The following is a 20,058-nucleotide window of genomic DNA, read 5'->3' as shown; positions in this document are numbered from 1 at the left end:
TGGATTTGTCAAATTTTCCATCAACAGAAATTGGAAAACTTTGCACTGCACCACTTTTTTGGAACTATTTCAAGCATCCCTCCTCTGTGACTGCTCTGATAAAGTCATAAAGAAGTGGTGACCTATTGCCATTTAAACCCCACATACAATGTTTCAAACAAACAGAGGAAATGGACCATTTAGGGAACATCCACAGAACCACCACCCAGTCTTATCAAACTTTTTAACATTATGCCATATTTGTTTCCACATTACACTTATAATTGTTTTTTTTTACCTCTTATGTATTTTTCTTACTGATTTTTACATATTCCTTATGTATTTTGGAAACAAATCCTTCTTTTGGTTGTGTCTCAAATAACCTCTTAGAGTCTGTGATTTGTCTTTTTTTAAATTGAATTAAACTTTTCATTTCGAGGTATTTGTAGATTCACAGGCGGTTGTAAGATATGTACAGAGAGGTCTCATGTCCTGTTTACCCAGTCTCTCCCAATGGTAACATCTTGCTGAACTATAGGACAATATCACCACTAGGATGTTGGCATCGTGACAGTGAAGGTATAGAACATTTCCATCACCACAAGGATGTCTCATGTCACTCTATTATCCTTCTCACCCTCATTCTTTCCTTAAAACTCCTGTCAACCACGAATCTGTTTTCCATTTCTATAATTTTGTCATTTCAAGAATGTAACATAAATAGGGGGCAGGGTACAGCTCAAGTGGTAGAGCACATGCTTAGTGTGCATGAGGTTCTGGGTTCAATACCCAGTACCTCCTCTAAGAATAAATACATAAATAAACCTAATTACCCCCCCAACCAGAAAAAAAACTTTAAAAAAGTTACATAAGTGGAATAATATAATATACAAACTTTTAAGACTGTATTTTCCATTCAGCGTAATTCCCTGGAGGTTCAACCAGGTTGTTGTGTATGTATAGTTTGTTCCTTTTCATTGCTGGGTAGTGTTCCATGGTGTGGACAGACCACGTTTTGCTGAACCATTCACTTAATGAACGACATCTGGGTTTCTTCCTGTTGTTGGTTATTATGAATAAAGCTGCTATAAATATTTTTGCACAGGTTTTTGTGAAAGTATGAGTTTTCATTTCTCTGGGATAAAAGCCTAGAGGTGCACTGGGTTACACGGTGGTTGCATGTAGTTTTTTTAAGAAACTGCCAAATTGTTTTCCATTCCCACCAGCAACGTGTTGGTAATTCATTTCTTCACTTTGATGTGTTCTCCCTGTTACGCAGTTTGGGTAATTCGTATTGTTCTGTCTACCAGTTCTTTCATCGGCTTCTTCATTCTAATGTAGAGTCCTTCTATTGAGTTTTTAATTTAGTTATTGTAACTTACATTTGGTTCTTTTTATGCCTTCTGTTTCTTTGCTAAGATGCTCTTCTTATTCACTTTGAGAGTACTTAATTTTGAGGCATTTTTATGATGGTTGCTTTAAACCTTCATAAGATGATTCTAATACCTATGTTATCTTGATGTTGGCATCTCCTGTTGTCTTTTTCATTTGGTTTAAAATTTTCCTGATTCTTGGTATGATGAGCAATTTATTATCGCAACCTGGAAATTCGTGATATAATAATGACACTTTGTTACTTATTTAAATCTTATGTTTTAGCTGGCTTCACCTCAACATCACCACAGAAGTTCCGGAAAGAGGGTGCTTCCTCACGACTGCAGGGTGGGAACAGACGTCCCAGTGTTGCCGCCCCTTTTGAGTTGGCCCCAACAAAGGTCCATCTGCCCTATTGCTCGAGCTGATAGTACAAGACTTGAGTTTGGTTCAGAAGCAGAGGAAAGCTTTATTCTTTGATTAAAGAATGAAGAGGTGCGAGCTCGCATGCTAGAGCAAGGCTCTGCCCGACAGCCCCGGGGGCGGCGCTGCTTCGTAGGGATTGCCTCGCAGGGAGGGCAGGGTTCTCGCGGGGAGGGCGGGGTTCTCGCGGGGAGGGCGGGGTTCTCGCGGGGAGGGCGGCGCGCAGGCGCAGCTGGGCCCGCTCACACTCGGGCCCGGTGCCCGGCAGGGCGTCTCAGCTCACGGCCCGCCTCTGTCGTGGGTTGAGGGTCTTGCTCAGCGTCTCTGCACACGGCCCTGAGCGGAGGTGTGGGCGCAGCCGTTTGGCACCAGGAACTCTGGTCTGAAGTGCTGGGTGTGAGGCCTCCGCACGCGGCCCCCTGTGAGCCAGTGAAATTCGACTCAGAGCAAGGAAAAAAGAAAAAAGGTTGGACTTTTTTATTACCCAGATTCTGTTATTCCTTGGGAATTGTTAAGGGGCTTTGCCGGTGACAAACCCGTCCTCTGCCTTTTGTCCTGCTTCTCGCTGTTGAGGGGGTGCCCGTCTCCTTGACTGCTTCCTGCTGGTGCCACAGCCGCGGGCGGAGGAGCGGTCACTTCTCCTAGCCACGCTGTGGCCGCTGGAGCTGCAGTCACAGCCCTAGCAGGGGGTGCGTCTGTCCTCTCAGAAAAAGCGTCCACCAGCACCAAGAGACACCTGAAACTGCCAGCTGCTCTCAGCATGACAGTGAAATCAGCCTGCCAGTCTTCCCCAGGACATGTCCCTGTGTTCCGAATGGGCCTTATCTGGGGGTGGGGGGTGGGGGCTCTGGGGCGTCAGGTGTTTGGGTTGTTCATTGAGCGGGTGGGGCGTGGCCCACTTCTCGGACTGATTATGCTTTTCCTGCCAGGTGTGTCCAAGACCTCAACTAGCCGTTGTATAGGGCTTCCCTCCTGTGCTGAGCTCTGTGACAGCCTCCCTCACGGCTTGACGGCTTGACGAGCTGCGGTCTGGGGAGGAAGTATCGCCCATGTTCATGAAACACCCACTCATGGCCTCCCAGATCTGTATCGAAGTAGCCAGATCTGGGAGGGCCAGGACAGGGACCTGAAGTAACTACTTCTTTAGTTCTTGAAAAACCCCTTCAAAAGGATCATCACCCTTCCCTTCCAACGTTTCATATAGAGACCGAGCCATTAGACCACAGTTAGGGATTCAGATGTGCAAAACCCTACCACCCCCAGGAACCCCTAAGCTGTCTTCCAGTTCTAGGAGGGGCGGGGCTGCAAATGGCTTCTTCCCTTTCCTGGTGTGGGCTTCTCTGACCTTCTGTGAGACCGAAGCCCAGTTTGTGACATTTGAGCTTTTTCTTGGACACGTTATACCGTTTATCGGCAGGGTGGTTCGGAGGCGGCCTTACTGGGGCTCGCGGTCGGAATGCACACTGAGGGAGGGTCCCCTCCTCCAGATGCAGGTCTCTTAGGTCTTTAGCTAAAGTTTCCCCAGAGATGGGGGTTTTTGAGCCCTTGGGGCCGGACTGTCCAGCAGTGTTGCTGTTTTTGTTGCGTGTTTAGGTCCTGCCACTCAAAAGGAAAAATTTCTTCTGTCTCTGGGGCTAATGGAATACAGAAGAAGGCATCTTTTAAATCTAATACAGACACCAGGCCCTGGTGACGGCAGAGTGGCCAGCAGGGTGCAGGGATCAGGGACCACTGGATGTGTGTCCTCGGTGGCTTCATTCCTGCCCCACTGGGTTTCTTTACGGGGAAAATGGCGGTATTACAGGCTTACTGGCCTGGCCGAAGGAGGCCTTGGTCAATTAGGCCCCATATAACAGGGGCAGGGCCAACAAGGCCTCCCGATGGAGAGGGTGCTGTTTTCTGTTGGGCCACGAATGTCCAGGTTTTAGATGGACTCTCACGGGACTGGCTCCTGAAGCTCGTCCCAGCTGTTCCTAGACCCAGCCTCGGGGTTTACTCTGGGGAGGTCGACTTGCTCTGTCCGGGGAGGTTTGTCCTCAGTCAGTAACAGGATCACCGTGTGCCCTCACCTCAGGCACACCGGTCTCCAGTTGGTCTCCCGTTAGGTGGAACGCAGCCTCCAATTTACGTAAGATACCTCTTTCGAGCAGGGTATGAGCATTTAGGGACGCACAGAAGGACTGAGTGAGCCTTTGCCCATCCAGCTCACATTCCAGTGGCTCTAACGCCTGTTCTTGGGCCCTTCCTGATACCCCATTATTTCACAACTCTTGTGACTGAGTTTGCCTGGGCTGGTGCTTAGGACCAAGTAAGCAGCACCAGCGTCGACTGAGGATCGACAGCCTTTCCCCTGTATCCACTGTCGATCGGGGCTCCTTGGGGGTCAGCTGGAATGCTGGTGCAGGAGGCCCCTGACCCCATCCTTCTTCACCTGTGTGGACCATCTGCCTTTGAGGGTGGTGGCTGGGATCTACCATTTCCATCCCCCTTGGGGGCAGAGAGCGTGTTCTCTTTTCCAGTGACCCTCTTGTGTGCATAGGGGGCACTGATTGACTTGCTGTGTCTTGGTGGGGGCCGGGGCCGCTCACGGGATTCAGGAGTCTCTGTGGGTGGGTAGCCCACCTGCCAACCTGCTGACCTTGGAGGGCGACAGCTGGTAGGCGGGCTTGCTTCTGGGCCTTTTTATCTCTGATTTTTTCTCCTCTGTGTCTCACACTCTAGATCCAGGGCCAGGGCCGAGTGTCTGCACATGGCTGCTGAGCTGAGGTGTGGGTGCAGCCATTTTGCATAAGGAACCCTGGTCCGAAATTCCGGATGCAAGTCCTCTGCATGCAGTGCCCTGTGAGCCAGTGAAAGTAGACTAAGCACAAAGGAAAACGAAAAAACTGTCAGTCTTTATTTTATTGGCCAGATTATGTTTTTATTTCCTGGGAGTTGTTAATGGGTTTGGCAGAGTCACAGTTTTCTTACTTGACCTCCATTGTCACCTAGCGTCACTGCAGTGTGAGGATGAAGTTCCGGCTTTGTTAGGCCTCTGCTGTGACACCGTCTCAGCAGGTGCAGTGGAAGTCCAGACTCCCACGTGGTCTCCAGTGACACTGCCAGCGTGCCAAGGAGGGCTCAGGGCTCCTTACCACCTAGTGAAGATGGAAGCCCCAGCTCCCTAACTGGCCTCTCTGACCCCACCCTGGTGAGGATGTCGGGGTGCCCATGTCAGCCTGGCAAGGATGGGGTTCTAGGCTTTCCACTCAGCTTTTGCTGGCATTGGGGCAGGTAGACCCACAGTTTATCCTGTGGTGGTTGCGAGAGTGGAGCAGTTATTGTCTAAAAGTTGTCTGTATTCTTAGACTGAAATGTTCCTTGTCTTGGCTACAGAGAGCAGGCTTTTATTGGCACAGGGAGGGGGTGGGGGTGGGGATTGCAGCTTCCTGAGTCTGCGCTGTTGGTGTTTCCCGATAGCTGGCTTCTTCAGCTCCAAGTTGGGGATGTATGAGGTGAAAAGAAAACCCAGGAACTCATTATCATGTTGTTCCTCGGGTTCCAGGGTCCTTGTCAAGTCTGCCTCCTTCACCTTTTAGAGTCTTGTCACACTTGTTTTATATCTAATATCCAGAGTTTGTATTCGTACTTAATGAGAGGAATAGGGAAAAGTACAACCACTCAGATTTCACAGAAGCAGATACAGTGGTTTGTCTTTAGGCTTTGCTTATGGTGTCTTTTGTTACGTAGTTGAAAGTTATAATGAATTCACATTTATAAATACCCTATAATTTGTCCTTTTTTAAAAAAAGTCAAAATATTTCTCTACCTGTAGGTTATATTTTCTTCTTAAGACTGTAAAGTTTGCTTTTTCCATTTAAATTTTTAATCCATCTGGAATACGTATCAGTATGTCATAGAGATGTAGGGACCATGATTTTCCCATATAGATAACAATTGGAGGTTTATGGGCGTATGCAACCTGAAGGATGGAAATCTGCCTTAAAAAAAAAATCAGGAGATTGCCACCTCTGCAGATTTTCTAGGGGCCTAAGGATTGGGATGCCAGGACTTTTTCTTAAAAAATGTTTTTTACTGTTTGAGTAGTTCATACTTCCTTCTTTGATTTTTAATGCCATCTCTGTCATACGTAGAGTTTCCCTAAAGGGCTGAGTCTGTTTCTGGACTCTATTCTGTTCCATTAGTCGACCTATGTCTGCACAGTTTCACATGGTATTTACTTCTAAAGTTCAGTCATTGAAGTTTTCATATCTGGTAGGACAAAATTGTCATGCTCTTCTTGATTCAGAATGGTCATGTTAATTTCTGGAGCTTGGCTCTGCCTTACAATTTTGGGATGAGTTTTTCAGCTGACATTAAAAATCCTGCTGGTTCTTAATCATGGTGGTAGTACACGATTATCAGCATCTGTCAAAGTTTGTTGAACTGTACTCTTTTAAAAAGTCAATTCTATTGTATGTAAATTATTCTTCAATAAACTTAAGCCTAAAAAAGCAACAGGACTGACACCCTTGAAGAAGGAATACATCCTCCACTGCTTCCTCCTAGTATTCCTCCCAAAGGACCTGCTGCCATTTATTAGAATAAGTGTACACCAGCAACAGGGAAGTACCCACTTTCCAGGAATTCTGGACATTGGCTAATTCCCTGGGACCCAGGACTCCACTGCAGCCCACCAATGACAGCGGAGGTTTATAGGGATGAGGTGGTCAACAGAACTTTGCTGAGTGCTTCTCCCAGCTGATGCTGTGGGTCCATAAACCTGTCTTACTGTTTACCCTGTTCCTGACCGAGTACTTAGAACAGACATACCTGACAGCTGGCAGGTTCCCACGTTGGCTTTGTGACCTATGGCCTAAGAGTTACTATGGTAGGAACAACCAAGTGAAAGAACCGGGAATTGTCCTTACCTTCCAAAAATAAACAGAAGTCGTACTGAATCCCTGAGTGGTATCTCAGGGGTGAGTGCAACCACCAAAGGCTTGAAAGATGCAGGGAGCATAATTCCTATCAATCTGCATGTAACTCATCTGTTTGGTAAGTCATTCTTCTCTTGCTACTTTCAAGATTTTCGCCTTGTATCTGGCTTTCAGCTTTTTTTTTTTTTTTTTTTTACTATGTTATGTCTATTTGTGGATCTTTTTGTGGAATTGTTTGAGCTTCCTGGATGTGTGGGTTAGTGTTTTTCAACACACTGGGCATGTTTTCAGCCATTATTTCTTTAGATGTTTTTTCTTTCTGTTTCTCCTCTTCTGGGGCATCTACTGCATGTATGTTGGTGTGCTTGGTGGTGTCCCACAATTCCTGAGGCTCTGGTCATCTTTCTTCATTCTTTTTTTTTTTTCTCTTTGCCCTTTGGATTGCATAATCTCTATCAAACTATCTTCAAGTATGTTAATTCCTTCTTCTACAAGAAGTTGAGCCCCTCTAGTTAATTTTTCACTTCTGTTATTATGCTTTTCAACTCCAGAATTTTTATTTGGTTCTTTTAAAATAATTTTTATCTTTTTATTGATACAATTTATTTGATGTAATATTATCAGCGTACCTCCCTGTATTTTGTAAATCATGGTTTCCAATAGTTCTTTGAACATTTTTATAACTACTTTGAAGTCTCCATCTGTTAAGTCCAGTATCTGGTCACTCTTACAGGCACTTTCTGTTGCCTGCTTTTTTTCTCCTGAGTGTATGAGCCATATTTTTCTTTGTATGTCCCATACATTTTTATTGGAAATTGATCATCTTAGATAATCTATAATAGTAATTCTGGGTTCTGGTACCCCTTTCCCATTTGCTTGATTAGTTGTCTAGGGACAAGCTTTTATTCGATGAAGTCTATTTATCACACACATACACACCACCAGACACACACAGCCAGACACACAGTGCTGAGCCTCAGGTGTTGCTTCTCACGTAAGGGTGTGCAGCCTTGGGTGTGCCCACAGCCACCTGGATGGCATTGTTTTGACAGGGCTCTTCTTAGCTGTCTTTTCCTTGATCACACCTAACTGCTAAACTCCACGAATTGTGGGATAATTGCTCTATTGTTTTCAACAATGCCCTGAGGCGTCAGTTGTTCCGGAGACCAAACCAATGGAATTCTAGCTTCTCTGAAGAAATAGTTCCTACATTTCAGTCAGTGTTCAATGTTTATTCTTAGCCAGGAGAGCTACTCCCAGGTGTTTTTCCCCCTAGTTCTCTCCTGCAAACTGGCAGTCTTCAGTTTAGCCTGTCTCTTCCACAAATCTACCAGCATCCTCCCAGTTGTCTTTCACCACAACCCCTGCTGTTTCAGAGTGCATTAGGCTTGAACTTCCCCATGTTCTGTTGCAGACAAAGTCAGTTTCTTTGGGAAGAGATTAGGCGCTGTCTATTTTATGGTCTCCTTCTTCCACCAGGAAAGATCTCTGGGTCGGGGCTCTGGAGCTGGGGGGTCTTGTGGGCAATGGTGTGCTTTTCTCTGAGTTACACCCGCACCTTATGAACTGAGCATGAGGTGGAGTGGGGACATACTGTCAGGTCTTCTTGACATGGAACCACTGTCTTAAAGCCAGGGCAAGGGCGATCAGGGACTCAGAATTCTCAGTGGCACTGTGCCCAAGGTAGAGCCGTGGTCACCAGTGGGAACTAGGTGGGAGAAAGCAGCCCAACCGCTTGGCCACACTTGCTCAGAACTTAGTCTCAGCAGCAGGTAGCTGGGGACAGGAGGAGAAATGCTGGCATCCTACTACCCCTCTGGGAGAAAGCTCGTCCATTGGGAATGGGGGCAACACGAGGCCATGTTCTTGGCTGCAGAATTCTAGAGTGGTGAGTGGTTTTGATTTAAAAAACCACAGACTCTCCCTGTTCTTACCAAATTTTATTTGCTTTTTAATAAATAGATGTTTCTTCATATGCTGCAGTGCATTTCCCTTATGCTTAGTGATGCTGAGCATCTTTTCATGTACCTATTGGCCATCTGGGTGTCTTCTTTAGAAAAATATCTATTTAATTCTTCTGCCCATTTTTTGGATTGGATTGTTTGTTTTTTTTGATTTTGAGTAATTTGAATTTTTTAATATATTTTGGATATGAACCCCTTATCCGATATATGGTTTGCAAAAATTTTCTCCCATTCTGTAGGCTGCCTTTTTGTTAATTGTTAATTTTGTTAATTGTTTCTTTTGCTGTGCAAAAGCTTTTAAGTTTGATGTAGTCCCTGCTGATTTTTGCTTTTGTTGTTTGTGCTTTTGATGTGATATCCAAAAAATCATTGCCATCATGAATGTCAAGGAAATTCTCTACATTTTCTTATAGTAGTTTTATAGTCGCAGTCTTATCCCTTATGGTCTTTGACCCATTTCAAGGTAATTTTTGTGAGTGGTGTAAGGTAGGGATCCAATTTCATTGCTCTGCATATGCCTATCCAGTGTCCCCAGCACTGCTCGTTGAAGAAACTATCCTTTCCCCATTGGGTGCTCTTGGCGCCCTTGCTGAATGTTAGTTGACTGTATGAGTAGGTATTCAACTCTAGGCTCTCTATTCTGTTCCATTGTTCTGTGTGTCTGTTTTGTGCCAGTACCATACTGTTTTGATTACTGTAGCTTCATAGTGTAGTTTGAAATTGGGAAGTGTGACACCTCCAGCTTTATCTTTTTCCTTCAGGACTGCTGTCGCAATTCAAGGTCTTTTGTGGTTCCATACAAATTTTGGGATTGTTTTTTCTATTTCTTTAAAGAATACCAGTGGCATTTTGGTGGGGATTGCTTTGAATCTATAGATGGCTATGGTTAGTATGGACATTTTAACAATATTAGTTATTCTTATCCATAAACATAGAATGCCTTTCCATTTGTTTGTGTTTTCTTCAATTTCTTTCACCAAAGCCTTGTAGTTTTTATTGTACAGACCTTTTCACTCCTTTGATTAAATGTATTCTTAAGTATTTTATTTATTTTTTATGCTATCATAAATGGGATAGTTTTTTTAAGTTTCTTTTTCAGATGTTTCATCCTGAGTGTATAGAAATGCAACTAATTTCTGTATATTGATTTTGTATCCTGCAGCTTACCGAAGAATTTTATTAGTTCCAGCAGTTTTTTGGTTGAGTCTTTGGGGTTTTCTGTATACAGGATCACATCATCTGCAAACAGCAACAGCTTTGCTTCTCCCTTTCCAATTTGGTTGCATTTTATTTCTTGTTTAATTGCTCTAGCTAGGACTTACAGTACTCTATTGAATAAGAGTGGTGATAGCAGGCATCCTTGTCTTGCTTCTGATCTTAGAGGAAGAGCTTTCCATTTTTCTCTGTTGATTATTGTGTTTATTACTGTCAGTTTGATAGGTATAGTTCCAGATGCTTTTCTAGGTATATAAACTACCCCACACCCTTCCACACACATATGCACAGGTGTGTGCACACATACACAAACATACATACACACTCTGTCTCCCTCTCTCTCTCTCCCTCCCTCTCTCCTTCTCAAGAGCCATACACAGATGAGATCATATTTTTCTTGAAGTGCTGCAGCTTGCTTTTTTCACATAACATTTTATCATTTCCATAACAGTGCAGGTATATCTACTTAATTCTTTTATTTAAAACAAAATAATTATTTTCAAAACAATGTACATGGTTTAATTTTCAAAAAAGTTACAGTAGTAAAAAAGGAGGCCTGCCTTCCACTCCAGTCCCCCCACTCTGCTTGCAGTTTCTTGAATACGGCCATGTCCAAAGATATTCCATGCCCAGGCAAGGCTGTCTCATTTTCTTGCACAGACTGTAACATGCTATACACACCATTCTCTCTTTGCTATTTTTCACTTCGTCTATCTAGGAGCTTCTTTTTCTTTTCTTTTATACTTGCATAGTTGCAGTAGCTAAGGTTCCTTGGTTGCAAGCAGTAGACGCCTGCACAGTGAATTAAAGCTCAAAGGGAATTTATTGGAAGAATACTGACAAACAGCTTCACAGCCAAGCTTGGGGAAAGACAGGACGAGGGTTCTCTGGGGAACTTAGAAGCAGGAACACAGGACTATCCGATGACTGCAGCTCCACGTACCTTCTCTCTGTAGGTTTCTGTTCAGATTCCAAGTTCTGTAGGTTTCTGTTCAGACTTTATTAGCCTAATCTGCACCTGCTTTGGTCAGATCTCCTGCTTGGATGAGTCTTTTTTGGCTTCAGAGTTGAAGTAGTCTGTTTGATTGGCATAGCCTGGCTCGTGTGACCACCCCAATGGCTGGACAAGAATCTGTTCCAAATGGAAGAGCAGGAAGAGGTACCAAGGAAAGAAAGTCATTCTAGTCCACACTGAGATCATGCAGACACACACTGTTCCAAAAATATCCCAGTCTATCCCAGTGATACTGTCATACATACAGACCCACTCACTTTACCAAAAGGAAAACTAGCGTCACACCCCGCCACTGCTTCTGGAAGTGACGTCACGAGGCCCCTGGGCTCCAGGATCGCCACCTGATTTCACTCTACTTCTAGCTCTGTCTCAATGCTCACTCACTTCTGTAGACTCAAGGGAAAATCAAACTACAGCCAAGACATTGTATATATAATTTTGAGGGAAAGGAAGAGAAAAGAGATGGAAAACTCATTTAAATCATCAAAAGATATAATCTTTATTTCTTCAACCGGTCATGACAGTATGGCTGGTATTTATTATTTCTGTCCTCTGCTGCTCATTCCATGGTCCAGTTGCCTTTAGCCAGCACCTCAGCTGGTCAGGGCTCTTTGTCTAGTGGGATAACCTAGACCTTCATTCATGAGCTGTCTGAGTCCTTGGCAGGGCTGCTGCATGGAACCCTAAGTGATGGAACGTGCAACAAGGCTCCCAGCTGAGGGTACGAATCAGGGCAGAATCCAGCTTGTACTTAGCTGGCCAAGGCATCACAGACTTCAGCAGTGGAAAGTACACAACACAACTTGCTCTCATTCATGTGAAGGCACTGTGTGGGCTTGGCATGACTTGGCCCATGTGGCCACGACCTTGTGCTTCCACTAACCTTTACCCCTGAGTGTGGTCACTCACAGAGGTGGACCAGGAGTCCTCCTAAGCTTCTTCCAGTTCCAAGATTTGGTGCCAATTTTCTTTTAACCTTCCTGGTCAAACTCCCAGTGGTTTAAGAGGAGGCTGAAATTGCCATTGGGTAGTCCTGACTTCCATCTCGGTGGAACCACTACCGTGACCCCAGGTGTATCAAGCACTCTTTCTCCATGGGGCACTAGATCAGACCTGCAGAGCTCAGAGATTTAGAGAGAAGGGAGCACATATTTTTTGAGAGTGAATCATTAATTTAAATTTTGTGAGTTTCCACATCCTCTTGTGTTCTGGCTTTAGGAGACGAAGAACAATTTATTGGCCACTAATTCAGAGCAAACACTGCATCCTGCAAAAGACCATCCCAGCTTTATAGCGTGTGGTCCGGCCTACAAGGGAACGTGGGGAAAATGAACGTAATTAACATCTGAGAAAAGAGGTTTGTGATTTATTTACCTTTTTACTTTGATATTATTGCTAAGTTTGTTGGTAATAAAGCAGAATCATTAAAACAAGGGCATGAACGGAAAGTCAAGTACTGAGACGAGATTATTTTAGCAAATATCTCGATAAGGATATATACCAAATTGAACACAGAATCTAACTGAGAAACTCTTAGAAGCGGGGTTTTTTATTAACAAAAGAGGACATTTTAAAGCTTCCTGGAAATTTGAGCCATTTTATCCACTCACTAATTGTCTTTTGAAGAATGTTTGTATCACCACATTTGTCACAGAATTACTTGGTTAAAACTGCTAACTTGAAAGGTGAGAAAGTCATTTTAATTTGCGTTTTTTGTTTACTGGTGAGATATTTTTTCATATGCTCATTAGGTGTTTATATTTTGTCAATATTTCATCTTCTGCCGAATTTTTACTCTGTTCCTCATGTGTTTCTAGTAGTTTTACATGAGCTGATTATATATATACATTTTGAAACACATACAGACTTGGAAGATTCATTAGATATCTACATATTATTAGAACTCATCCAAATGAAAAACTTCTCTTAAAGAATGAAAATGAAAGCGTCTGTGCTGCGTTTGTGCTGGTGAACGGCCACCAGCTGCTTCCTGCAGGAAGGTTGGATACGTGCAGGTGGGGCCAGGATAGTTTTAGGAAGCAAATCTTGCGCTGCGCAAATACGCTACACCTTTCCATTTGGAAGATGTGAACATGGTCTGGCAGATTTGGAGGACAGGAGCTGAACTGCTCAGGTCTGGGCCCAGCTTGTGCTTGTCGCAGTGTTTGGTTCTGTGTTTACTGAGTGAGTGAGAATGGACAGTTTGCTCTCCCTGTGGGATATAGGATTAAAGACCAGTCTTGCTGGTTTACCTTTGTAGACTGACATTGAGCTTTGAAAGACTACCCATCAGACTGATAGATGTATAATTTGGACTTAACAGAGGTTCGTAATTGGACAGCATAGACTAGTTCATTTTGAGAGGACTACACCAGAGGAATAAATGAGAAAAAACAATTTAGGAGAGATCGGGGACCACTGCGGAAGGCAGGCTATACGTTCACCTGGTGGAGAAACATCTCCCTCTGGTATTTTATAAAATACGTTATACCTGGAGTTTCTGTCTCACTGAGGAAATTTTTATAAGTTATATAAACCAACAGTGAAAATTACAGGGTCAAATAGATGGAAGAAGTTGCTCATATAATCAACTATTAATAATGCTTCCAAGTCTAAGTTTTTAATTATTGGCCTTTTCATAATGCCCAAGGCTTTCTGCTGAGATTTGCAACCCAAGTAAAAATGACTTATTTATGAAATTCCTCTGAATCATGTTTACTGCGTTGTCATGCCAGTTTAATGTGGATTCATTAATTAATTTACTTTTTGATGTGTTCCTGTGTGTGAGAGAGCCCGCTTCTCTGCCGTCTTTTCCAGAATGAGAACAAGTGTTTCCATTTGGCAAAGTCTCCTCACTGTCTAGACTCAGATGAGCCACAGGGCAGGGCTCAGGCTGTGATCTGTGACACACCTTTCCAAGGAGGTCGAGGTAGAGGCAGTGTACTTTCCTTGGATCATAGGATGTTGTGTATAGTACCAAAGAGGCCTTGACTCTAAGACTTTTAAACTCCTAAATCTTGCTATTTTTGTGGGTGGAAAAAAGGTTAAATGTGAAGTAACCTGAAATACGTGCTTCACATGGAGAGTTGAGTTTCCAGTCCATCGGCTGCCATTTAACTGCTTAAACAACAGAACGGTGAGAGTTTCTCTCTTGGATTTAGGCAGCTGTCTAAAGTGTCCTATGGGGAGGCATTGCCGCAGTGCAAATGTCCCCTGCACAGAGCTTCTGCATTCAGGTCTCCAGGAGTAAATTTTAACCAATGAAGTGCATTGGTTATAAAAGGGTTTTAGGTTCTTAAATTGGGACCCCTTGGGACGTATATACATTGAGACATCCTAGTCCTGTGTTTTGAGGGAGCTGAGTTTGGATCAAAGTTCAGCATAAGGTAGAGGAAAGAACATAGGTTTTTGATTCAGACAGTCCTGGCTTCAGATAGGATTTCTGCCACTTCTGTGACCGTGGGCAGTCTATTAAATGCTTCTCAGTTTCCTTATTTGTAAAAGGGAGTGATGGCACCTTCCTCATAGGGTTGTAAGATAACCATATGGACACAGGGTTTTAAAAGGCCTGTCTTAAATTTCTCACCACACACACACACACACACACGTAACTGTGAGGTAATGAATGTGTTAACTAACCTTATTGTGGTAATCAGTTCACAATATAAACTTACATCAAATCATCATATTGCACACCTTAAACTTACACAGTGTTATATGTCAGATACTGAATATCTCAATAAAGCTGGGTGGAAAAGCGCCACCCATGTTTGCCCATAAATGCCACAAAAAATGTTATTGTCCACGGTTTCCATTGTAGCCTACGATACCTTGTGGTGAGAATCCTTATGGGTTTAACACTCCTTAGGAAAGTGGCAAGGCGAACTTTATCAGAAATTCACCGCAGGTAACGTCTATTAAACAATCACTGATTACCTACCAGATACTCTATGATCCAAGGACAGCGGCATGACTTCTAGGGGTGACAGATATTATGTAATAATATAAACATAGACGAGCATGCTAATCACATTAATAATCAGTGAAAGAATGATAAATCCCACTATGTAGATTTGAGGCAGATTTATCCACCCTGCCAAAAGAAAAATCACAAGAGAAATTAAAAACTGCATGACCACCTTCCAGAATCAGACCTGAGGAAACGTCCTTAGTACGTAGCCTGCTCTTGGTAAAACTACCTACCTGGCTTGCACTCCCTTCGTGTCTGGGCTGTTCAGAAAGACTAGCCACCAGCAGGGGACGGGACAAGGCAGAGACCATGGCTTCTCATTCACTTTTCTTAGAGGCTGTGTTTTCTAAGATGAGGCAAAACAGAAAGTGAATTTTGCTAAGTCACGTTTGTGTTTAACTCCTGCTGCGTGTTTGAGTGGAGGCACGAAATGCAGTCCCTGAGCTTAGGGCTAACGCGTGCCCTTCTGTCTCTACTTGTTTTAAAACTGGAGACTCACCACAAACACCTTAGTTTGCAGGTGAGGAGGATACGGGGTGCAGGGAAGTGGCCCAGATAAGGTCCCACAGTAAGCCAACGGCAGAGGTGGGGCTGAAATTCAAGTCCTCCACTTCCCATCCTGGGCTGTGTGATTCCCTCAGTACAATTCTGCTGGACGCTGGCCACTGACACCGAGGTGGATGGACACTCAGCGATGCCAGTATCTTAACCGCAGAAGCACAAAGTAGCTGGTGTGTGTATCTCAGGACAGACTCTCTCTAACATCTACTGTGGAGAGGTGGAATATGAATGGATAATTTGCTCTTGATGAAAGTTTCAAAGATTTAATAATTTCAGAAGTGGTTTTTAAAGGGAAAACGGTTTTGTAGAACAGTTGTCCTTTAACACAGTTGTGTGAGAAAGGTAAGTGTGATCAGGCTAGAGAGCTTCCCTTACTTCCGATTGGAAGATACATGCTTGTTATAATCATCTCCCTTTAAAGAACAATGAACTTGCCCATTTGCTCTAAACATGGAGCACATAGACAAATGATACAACTCAACTTTATTCTACTTCATTATAACAAGAATTTTTAAAAACCATGACCCCACCATTTCTAGTAGATACTTAAATATAAGACATCTCAAATTTAGCACAGATAACAGGCCAATGCGTAACTAGATCTGGGTAAAGTCATGTGAACGAAGTGCTTCCTTTGGAGTGTTTGAGAGGGGAGAGTGTTGGTAGGAAGTCACAGGTGAGGCCCGGGGCCTAGGGGAGAAGGGTGCAGAGTGGGACAGCTCTGGTCTGTGTCCCGTCCGGGCAGACTGAGCAGGTGTGGCAGAGCTCACTGGCCGGGGCAGGAGCGGTACGCATCTGTTCTGGTTCCTCTAACTTCCGCCAAAGCTAACTTTACGGATATGCTCCTTTCTAGCATTTAGAAAGGGTTTTCTCTGCTGCCAGGAAGCAGGGAGCTGGGCTGCAGCGACTGATTATCTGGGAGCAGCCAGGCATAAGCTCAGTGGCTTTGGAAGATTTGGGGGTGGGGGGGATATGGACAGAGAGACAGACTCTTCTTAGATTCGTCTTCCTTTTGTGGACAGGGGAGGAGGGTGCTTGCCGACATTTTCCTGAGTGTGAAAGGAAGAATATAGGTTCAAAAGATTTATAATTGTATGTTAAAACTGAGTCACACTGATATTGAAAAAACAAAAAAGGCATTGTAAACACACTTTTATTTAAAATTCAGATTTCTGAAACAGCTAGACTAAAAGTGGTATCATAGGTCTTTAGCTAAACAAAGCATAGCACTAAAATAAGGTTTATTTTAACTTTTGAAGATTCTTTTTAAAGCACCACTTAAAACGTACATATTGCCCCCAAAATTAAATATAGAAAAAACTGTTCTATCTCAGGAATGAGTCTGAGAATGCACAAGGAAACAACAGAGCCCATTTTTAACCTCTGGTTATTGACAAGGAATACTAAATTCAAAGGGATTTTGATATTTTCCTACATAAAGGCCAACAGGTGCAGAGCCATCAATTTCTTGGTAAATTTCCAGCCTGTGGAGGGCTACAACTTTTCATAAATATGGTTACTGGACAGATTTCTAAAATTTTAATTTGTCACCTCAAAAAAGCAAAGTGTAGGACTTACAAGTTTTTTTTTTTTTCGAGAGAGATTGTGAGAAATAACCACAAATGCAGCACATTAGAAAAACTGAAACTAGTCTGAACAATCTCTGAAAACTAAGTTCTGGATTTATTTTGAAACCAACTTCCAAAGGGATAGAAGGAAAACGGTACACGTGTGTGTTACACCGCGGAAGCAGCTCAGACTCGCCAAGACGTCTTCAGAGCGGCCCCTTTGTCCTCTCCCCTCGGAGTCTTGGGTGATTTTCTGCGGTCAGGACAGCGGACCAGCCGGGAAGCCCGTCTGGGGTGAGGGTGTTTGCGCCGCCAGCCGCGGGCCCGGGCCTCACCGCTTGCCGGGCCGCTTCCCGCCGCGCTCCGGGCTGCCCCGCTTCCTCGGCGGCGAGCGGCGGGCGGCGCCCCGGGTCTGCGCGCCCTGCTCGTAGGGGTGCGTCCTGTGCTTCTGCCGGCTCGCCTCCTTCTGGTTCTGGCTTCTCGCGGGCTCCTTACTGCCCTCTTTTTGTTCGTGGTCTTGCTCCTTATGAGAGGGCAGTGTGTTCTTAATTGTGTTAATTAGAAATCTTTTATTTGTACCAGCAAGAGGACACTTCATCCTGGAGGGGAGAAAAGAAAGCACTCACAAACCACATACTGACCCCAAAGCTGCACCCACCGGCCGAAGTGAGCGCCAGAGAACCCTGCTTGCACAGGACCAAGTTTGAGTTTGTTTGGCTTTCCTGGCACGCCACCTAGTGTAAACTCCGCGCACAAGGGGGCGCGCCCGGCACCCTCAGGACTCCGGACACAGACTGGCGGGACCTTCTCTGAAGACCAACCTTTCCTCCTTGTCGGGACTAACTTTCCTGCTGTAACATATGTTCAGGTATGAAGCGCAGTACGAATGAGCTGAGTCATGTGATACCGTCTCTAAACCACAAATGCCTGATCTGACTGTAATCTGGGTTTCGAGTTCAGGTTTTGGTGGCTTGTTTTTAAATATCAAAGAGTAAAAACAACTCCCCCCAGGAGGAACAAAAAAGGATACCCCCTGTGTCTTGAACCCTGCGTGTAAGTGAGCTGCCCTAGCAATCCAGAATGCCTGAAGAACAGTCACTGCCTTTCCCCTTCTAAAAAGCTCGCACTTTCTACTTCTGAGTCGGCTCTGTCAGGGAGCATGAGTCATACGTCCACCCTCTGGGTGAGTTTCTGGACGGAGGCTTCATGAATCAGGTTCACCCAAGAGGAAGCATGTCACTAATTAAATCATTGATTTACATGCTTAGATCTACTTACATACTCAGTGTTCATCTTTTTTTTCCAGTCTAGTAACTCTTTCATTTTAGAAAAGAAAACCCCACACAAATGAAAAGCTGAGTATTTCTCTTGGCCTTGAGCTGTCTGCCACATGATGGGCTGTTTTAGGAGGTTACTGATCCCCCAAGTCATGTTACTCAGGGTGGCTGGTATTAGCAAAAATGAATGTAGGATTCCACAATATCCATCTTTAAATCAAACTGTGATTCGAGGAGAATCCCATGCGATGCCTCAAAACCAGCCCACCAGCACCCCACTGCAGTAATTTTTCCAGTCTAGCCCCGTGGAAGAGAAGTGTCAGTGGTCACCAGCCTAGTGTCCTTGTATGGCGGTCAGGCCATCTCAGGCAACCAGAATGGCACTGAATCTGGAAATAAAAGGAGAGGGGGGGAAAAAAAAGTGGCTCCTGCTGCAGAGAAGCAGCTCTTGAGCCAGCACGGACAGAGGAAGTGTCTGATGAGACTCAGGGGTAGTGTGCGCCCGCGTGCTCAATGCTCAGGACAACAGAGGGACAAGGGGACAAGAGCAGCAGTTGTGGTGGGGCCGTTAGCCACGTATAGCTCCCGGAGGTACAGCGCAAGGACCCTCTGTGCAGTTAGGAGGGAGGTCCGGGCTCTTCCCTCAGTGATTCTGTAGGATATCACTGAATTCCAGAACTGACTGAGTGACAGCACTGGAACCACTGCAGTGGCAAACTTAGCAAAGAACCAGAAGAGCAGGACACATAGCGTGTTACAAAACAGCACGACACCGCTAGGCTGCGGGAAGAGACTCCTCCTCAACGCAGAACAGAAGAAGCGGAGATTGCCCCTCTTTGCCAGCCGTGGCGCAGGGCTTACTGCAGGAGCAAATCATGGTCATAAGCCATGGACCACCTGCCTCTCTTGGCTGTGGCAGGCCAGAAACAGCCAGTGAAACACAGCCAGCTTTGGAAGGATTCTGGGGCATTTCCAGTGCAGTGGGTCATCTCAGTGCTGCTCAAACCAATCAGTTCTTCTCTGGACTGAATGAGTAAGGAAGGTGATTATTGCCAGCTGGGACAGTGACCCAGGATCCTAAAACTTTTGGAACCCCCTGGCAAATTCGACTGTATTTTGTCATCTTCCATGTGAGATCATCTGTAACACCAGGTGGTTTTCCGAGATGGACAAAGTTCTCCATAGGCTGGAGAGCTGCGGGGTTCACACAGAGTGAGGGGTGTGTCTGAGGAGGCGTTCCTAGCTTCCTGCTGCTAGTGGAACCCACTGACTCAGCACAGGAGCAAGAGAGCTATTCTAGAATTAGATGGTTTTCTACAACAAAGTCCACAAGAAAACTGGCCTTTCCATCTCTTTTTCACATCAAAGAGGTGATTTTTAATGTTGGTTGTGGCTAGGATTCTATTCAAGGTGAAAAGTGAAGGACGGCTTGGAGACACCTCGGGTTCCTTGAGGGGAGGGAGAAGGGGGCTGTGAAAGTATCTCCTCCCAGATGTGCCAGGACACGTTTTGGAAATGCTGACAGGTGCTCACCCATACTCCACTAATAAATAAGGCAGGACAGTGAGATAGTGGGGGGGGGGTGCGGGCAAATGTCAGGGGACATGTAGTAAATGATCCCATATGAAGAAATTATAAAACCTACACTGAGTGGTTGGAAGTATAAGGAGCGTAGCATCAGTGCTGATGTTTGAAGACATCACAAGCAGAGAGGCATGTGGCCTCTAATGCAGTAATTAATTTTGCTGAATCTCATCACCAGTTGTTTTATTGCTACAAGCTCATACGACGTG

The 20,058-nt window shown here is 44.7% G+C and overlaps 1 protein-coding gene and 1 long non-coding RNA gene across 6 annotated transcripts in view; one reads left to right on the top strand and one right to left on the bottom strand.

The window, feature by feature from the left end:
• The first annotated feature begins 2,029 nt into the window (after positions 1–2,029).
• LOC116283356 (uncharacterized) overlaps positions 2,030–20,058 on the top strand; it is a 47,288-nt gene continuing 29,259 nt past the window's right edge. For all 4 annotated transcript variants that reach the window (XR_012079850.1, XR_012079851.1, XR_012079852.1 and 1 more), the window contains exons 1-3: positions 2,030–2,242; positions 12,108–12,246; positions 17,571–17,856. This is a non-coding gene — a long non-coding RNA (uncharacterized lncRNA). The remainder of the gene's footprint in view (positions 2,243–12,107; positions 12,247–17,570; positions 17,857–20,058) is intronic.
• The window catches only part of LOC116283275 (protein POLR1D-like), a 36,361-nt gene continuing 32,858 nt past the window's right edge, over positions 16,556–20,058 (bottom strand). For both annotated transcript variants that reach the window (XM_072976049.1, XM_072976050.1), the window contains exon 3: positions 16,556–17,587. In XM_072976049.1, the coding sequence (XP_072832150.1) occupies positions 17,320–17,587 (268 nt within the window). In that variant the 3' untranslated portion in view covers positions 16,556–17,319. The remainder of the gene's footprint in view (positions 17,588–20,058) is intronic.

The sequence above is a fragment of the Vicugna pacos genome, chromosome 14 (assembly GCF_048564905.1).
Source record: "Vicugna pacos chromosome 14, VicPac4, whole genome shotgun sequence".
Lineage (NCBI taxonomy): Eukaryota > Metazoa > Chordata > Mammalia > Artiodactyla > Camelidae > Vicugna > Vicugna pacos.
The sequence above is the reverse complement of the archived record's forward strand: the minus strand, read 5'-3'. Positions and strand labels throughout refer to the sequence as shown.